The 6,081-nt window shown below is 27.4% G+C and overlaps 1 protein-coding gene across 1 annotated transcript in view; it reads right to left on the reverse strand.

Annotated features, from left to right (window-relative positions):
* LOC111618104 (calcium/calmodulin-dependent protein kinase type II delta chain-like) overlaps positions 1 to 5,843 on the reverse strand; it is a gene marked incomplete at its 5' end in the record, with an annotated part of 158,040 nt that extends 152,197 nt beyond the window's left edge. Inside the window, one exon of the mRNA XM_023359551.1 lies at positions 5,738 to 5,843. Within this exon, the coding sequence (XP_023215319.1) occupies positions 5,738 to 5,843 (106 nt within the window). The remainder of the gene's footprint in view (positions 1 to 5,737) is intronic.
* Positions 5,844 to 6,081: the final 238 nt, after the last annotated feature.

A 6,081-nucleotide genomic window follows, 5' to 3' on the forward strand; every position in this document is an offset into this window, starting at 1 on the left:
GCCTAATTTTGAAAGTAAAGACGAAATTTATTTTTTTTTAAATTGTAAATGATGATAACGAATAAAATCTTCGTTAAATCTGACCCCACTCGAGATACGACTCACGACACTCCTCTATCTCACCCACCTCTCGACCTTTAGCCACCAAAATTTAATAGCATTGACACCTAATACACAAACCCTCCCTGCAAAATTTCAAAAATTTTCGACAAAAGACAGGAATTATTAAGCTTCAAAGTGGGTGAAAAAAAAATGTGCCCTACCACACACACTAACATCCCTACATACATAAAAAAGCTCGAGATTTTTTTTTTGGTATCTATGGATCTCGAGCTTTCAAGGCCTTGAAAAGCCAAAAAATGTAAAAATTGGGAGGTGATTTTTTGACCGATCCCTCTGTTATACATAACAGCCAGAAAAGTAAAAATTAAGCATTAAGTACCCTATATAATAATGATATTTGATACATAAACAATTATATTGTTTACAGAAAGGAAAAGAGGTATATTTAATTAATAAATTACTCCTTAAAACCCCATTTTCTGACGTAAAACCGGAGAAGCAAAGCGTCAAAATTCGATTATCCGGTATAAAATAATTCAAATAAATTCGAATTTTAATTTGTAATTCGCTGGAAACAAAGCAACAGCATCGCATTCAAGAAATGATAGTTTAATATGTATCTGAAGGGAGTTGGAATTAAGCCAAGTACTTCGATCCTCATCACTCCATCCTCTGTTACCTTGATAGATAACTCAGCAGATGAATTTCCGCATCCATAAGGAAGCGAATACACCGTTCGATAAATCAATTTTTTTATGACGTGTAACAGACCCAAAAACAAGCCATTAGTAATGCAGATTAATGGATTGTATGGTAGAAGAACGATTTAATTAAATCTGATTTTTTAGCTTTTAGCTTTCTTTTAATGGAAGATTGATGTACATAAAATTTCGTTCCGTCCTCATTGAATTCGAGAAATTTTTTTAATCTATTATTTTCAAACGTGTTAAAGTATAATGTCACAACTCATTATTAAAAATGACTTAATTTTTAACGAATTATATTTTCTAAACTATTTAATTCTCTTATCTAGCTAATACCTTCTAGATAACTTATGCTTTTACCAAAATCTACAAGACACATTTTTAGAAAATACAACAATCAAAATTTATTTTTCTAATTAATTAATAAATTAACTATCGTCTATTTACATTAATACGTATGACAATAAGAAATAAAATAAGAAAATTAAGAAATATATGTGAACGGGGACATCCGAAAGGAGCAAATTACAGTTGACCTCGACGAATTAGAGTCCTTATACAGTATTTACTTCCTTTACTTTAATATAAAATTTAAACCTCAGGTCCCCATTACCCTCCCACGGAGAGGGAGTGTAATGGGGACCCGGGAGTGAATTTAAGATGGTGTTTTGTGTTCAAGGTCATTTTCTCCATTGCTCAACCATTTTCATCACTTTGTGAAGTAAGATTCTTTAAACATCAGCTTAAATTTCATCAATATATTGTACAAATTATCTCACGCTGTTTTTTTACCCAACTATGAAGAATCACAGAAGTGTATAATCTCAAAATAAAAGTGATTTTTCACTCTGAGCTGGTAGAAAGAAAGGAATTTTTGATCTGATAAGTTTATATTTTCGTTAGATATATTATTTATTTTTAAAAAATATATTATTTAACTTGTTGTCCCCACTTAGCAAATGACAGTATAAGCCAAACAACTCATTAAAGTGATTTAAACTAACAAAAACAGTATGCACTTCAGGCCATTCAACAATTTAAGACTGCTGATTACGAAGATTTTAATTGAATTAACTATTAAGAAATTCTTGATTTGCATATAAAATTAATAAACAAAGCTAATTTTAGTGTTATAAATTATTAAAATTTTATCAGTTTATTCTTACGAAGCCATTTTTAACCCCTTTTAGCTTCATCAACGAAAACATCAATGCGAATTTAGTGTTGTAACTCTAGAAAATAATTACTTTCATCAATTAAATTATCAAATAACTATACAACCGGAACGGAATTGTAAGATGGCTTTTCATTAAAACTTCATAAAATTTATTAAATTAGAAACCTATATAAGATTCCATTCAGATATGAAAGGAACTCATTTCCGAATCGATCATTTCTACCAGACGTGACTTTAATGTAGAAATATCTTCATTTCTTGCACAGATAGATGTGCATTATATATATATATATTTGTGTGTGAGAGTATAATTGTCAACCTCTCAAGAGAAGCACTATTACTACATCCCCTACGTCTCTTCTACGAAATGGAATAAAAAGCGAATCATAAACATCGAATATCATAAGAAAAAATAAAGTGGAAACTTAATAAAGTTGGATTTACTCGTAGGCAATTTATTAAACAGGAAAAGGAATTAATAAATGCGAGAATTAAACAAGTAATCTTTCTTTAAACAGCAATTCAAGCTCAGATTCCTCATAAATGACGTCACGCGACAAAACGACGTCCTTCGAGTAGACAATTTTTTTTTCTCCTCCTAATTAATATCGGGCAATTATATATAAAAATCTTCACCTGGAATTCCACAAAAAATCATCAGTAAACGATTCGTACAAAAATCAGATCGATTAATAAATTACTTTTTGAGTTACGAGATTGTTAGCGTAAGTAGACGGATACCGCCTTTATATATATAGGTTTAAATAAGTTTTTTAATTAAAATCGGTTAGTGTAAAAGCATTCTTGAATAGATAAAAGGTGTCGGAAGAAGAATGATAGCCCAGGCGACAGGTTGACGAACAGGAAGAAAGACAAACGTCTAGAATAACGAGCAGCAGCAGAACCAAAATACAAAGTTGGCTGTTCCTCCTGGCTATTCAACTCTTTCGGTAAAGGGGGATCAGCATAAGGGGGATAAATTTCCTCCACCTTTTTAGTTGTAAAGCTATCGTTACTTATCTGATGAGTGCAATTTCGAAATAGTAGTAGTTCCGTTCCGTTGGCCCGTTTTTGTTATCTAAACAGACCAATTGCAGAGCAACTTAACCTTTTGATTACATTGTGTAACAAGAAAAAAAAATATGAAATTTTACAACAATTTTTCTTGGTTGAAATGCCAATAAATTGTTATCTTTATTATTGTTATTCAAAAAGAAAAAGTGAAAGAAAAAAATAAAAAATTCCATTAATATTCTAAGTCATCCAGGAATAAAATGTTTCAGATTTTAAATAAGAAAAAGAAAGAGGGAGATTATTCTATCTAATTTTAAACTTTCTTACATTAAAAAGAGAAAAAAAAGGTACAATTTTTATGATTAAAAGGAATATAATCCGATAAATTTTATAATTAAAATAAAAACTAAAAGGAATTTTTTTCTGTGTAAAATTCATTCATATAGACTTAGCATAAATCTGAAAATCTAATTGTTATTTCCAAAATATTTATGTATTGTACACAAAAGTATGTTGTTACCATACAGAAAATAAAGGAAATATATTATATAATTAGCCATACTAATCTCTTTAATTGTGAATAATTTTTTACTGTATGTTTTAAAAAAAAAATGGTTAATTTCTTTGAATAATTAGGAAAAAAATTATGTTAAAATTTATCTCAGTAATTGGCTTAAAATCTTAATTATTCCTTATCAAACTTAACTAGAATATTTAATAAACATTAAAAAAAATCAAACATTTTACATAAATATATAGAAAAAAAAATTAAATATATAATTTTAAAAAATTTTTTGTATCGTTTAGTCTACTGAAAATCTACTGGTATATTTTTTTATAATTAATGTTAATGATAAAAATAAAATAAAACTTTAATTAAAAACAAAATTAACTAAACACATGTTGTTTAAACTGTAAAAATTAATAATAAAATCCTGGAAACAAAAGTAAAGAGAATAAGAAGTGAATAAATATCTGATAAAGAAATTGTCCTGGTAGCGAAAACAAAACACCTTTCTCCTTAATAATTCAACATCAGGTAGAGAAAAATAAAAAACAATTTTCCTATATCAATTCAGTATCTGCACCACTAACTATAAAACATTCACACCTGTTCAGAAAGAAAAAATAGTTATTATTATTAAAGACAATTATACCAGTAACGATGAAGGGGAAAGTGTAAAGACAGTTGTATCATAGATTATGGCTAATTGCACACAACAGATCTTTACACTAAAGGAGACTAACTTAAGAATACAAGTAGCAGAAACGAAGATGATTAGATGGATGTAGAGGTAATAAAAGCTGATCAAATAAGAAATAAGTATATTTGAAGTACAGTTAAAGTAATTGATATTTCCAACGAAATACAAGAAAGAAGGCTACAATGGTCATGAGAAGGAATGAAAGTTATCTTGGAAGGCAAGTCATGAACACAGAGATTGGAGGAAAGTGAAGTACCAGAGTAGAAAAAAGACCGAGGATAAGGTAGATGGATATAGTTGAAGCGGACACAGAGAAATAGAGGTTGAGGAAAGATGTGACTACAAATCAGATAAATTGAGAAAAGTCATCAGTAAACCTAATAAAGCGAAACAAGCTGAAGAAGAAAAATTAAAGACAGCACTTCTGTTATATCAGACTCTTTCAAATTAATTAGTGAGAGTTCAGTTTTGGAAGTCACAATTGCATTAAAACTGAAGTAATTAAAGAGTTAATTCAGAAAATTTGATGAAAGTTAATAGAGAACATTCTCTAATGGAACTGCTCATTATTCATTTACACAAAGGAAACATATGTTAAATAGTTAGACAAACAAAAAAATTCCAAAATTTTTACTAGATTCGTTCAATCTTTTTTATATACCGTACAAGTGACTCTCATTAAGAGTTTCTATTCTTCAGTTCAATTGGTCTCACCAAAAGACTACCAGTTGTAGTAGGGTAATTGTTACACATAAGAGGCAATTGATGAACCTTTCAATGATCCAATGACAATTAAAAAAAAAAAGGAGAGAGAAAGAAAATCAGTGACTTATCACTAATGATCAATTCTTTTTTTATCCCACTTCCCAGCATTTAAATCTATTAATTACAACACATCCCAAATTATCTCTTAAATAAGAATTGCACCAAATAACTGGCATTATTTCTGATGCATTTCAGACTAGTTTACATTTTTGACTACATATACAGTACATTAATATATTCAATCATTGAAATTTTTATGTAGATAACTCTTCATTTCTAACTCAAAGTTTCACTCAAATCTAATTTCTTAATTTTAAAATATGCAAAATAAGATGGCTGACCATTATTTAAATATAACTTTGAAGAAAGCAGTTTGGTTTGCAATTATTTAAGCTACTTTCTCCTATTTTCAATAAAAGAATTTTTGCTGTTATCAGCAATTTTATAAAATTATTCTTAAATATATTTAACTTATGCATCTAATTATAAACTCAAACAGTAACATTATAAATTTTTTTTAATTTAATTTATTTTTACATATTGTACTTTTAAGTACAAGCTAATTAATTTTTATTTAAATTCTTCACTTCATAATAATTTTTAATTTTAATGCCGTACATAAATAAGAAATATATAAAAATTAAAGAAATATCTTTTTTTAAAGATTGATATTCAAAGAATAAACCAAATAATATATCATTTTAATAACAATTAAAGTAATATAATTAAAATAATGTTTGAAATTACTAAAAACTACAAAGGCAGATTTATATCAAATAAATAAAAATTAAAATTAAGAAATTACTGACCCCTAGATGATAATTTCTTTGTATTAATAATTTTTGCAGCAAATTCTAAACCAGTAGATTTCTGTACACATCTTCTAACGATGGAGAAAGCACCCCTAGAAAACAACGAAAAAAATTAAAACTCTGCAATATATTTAATCATCTAATTTTAAATTAAATGATGCAATAATACTAATAAGATACTAATCAACAGAATTATAATTTTAAAAAAAGTGATTGTAAATATAATAAATAGCTTCTAAATTATCTTAAGTCAATTAAAACAATTCTTATACAATATAAATGACATTATAATCTTCTATAAGACATGTTATAAATAAATAAATCTTAATAATTATAAACTA

This window comes from Centruroides sculpturatus, unplaced genomic scaffold, assembly GCF_000671375.1.
Source record: "Centruroides sculpturatus isolate CEXI.00-Female unplaced genomic scaffold, Cexi_2.0 scaffold183, whole genome shotgun sequence".
In the NCBI taxonomy this organism is placed as follows: domain Eukaryota; kingdom Metazoa; phylum Arthropoda; class Arachnida; order Scorpiones; family Buthidae; genus Centruroides; species Centruroides sculpturatus.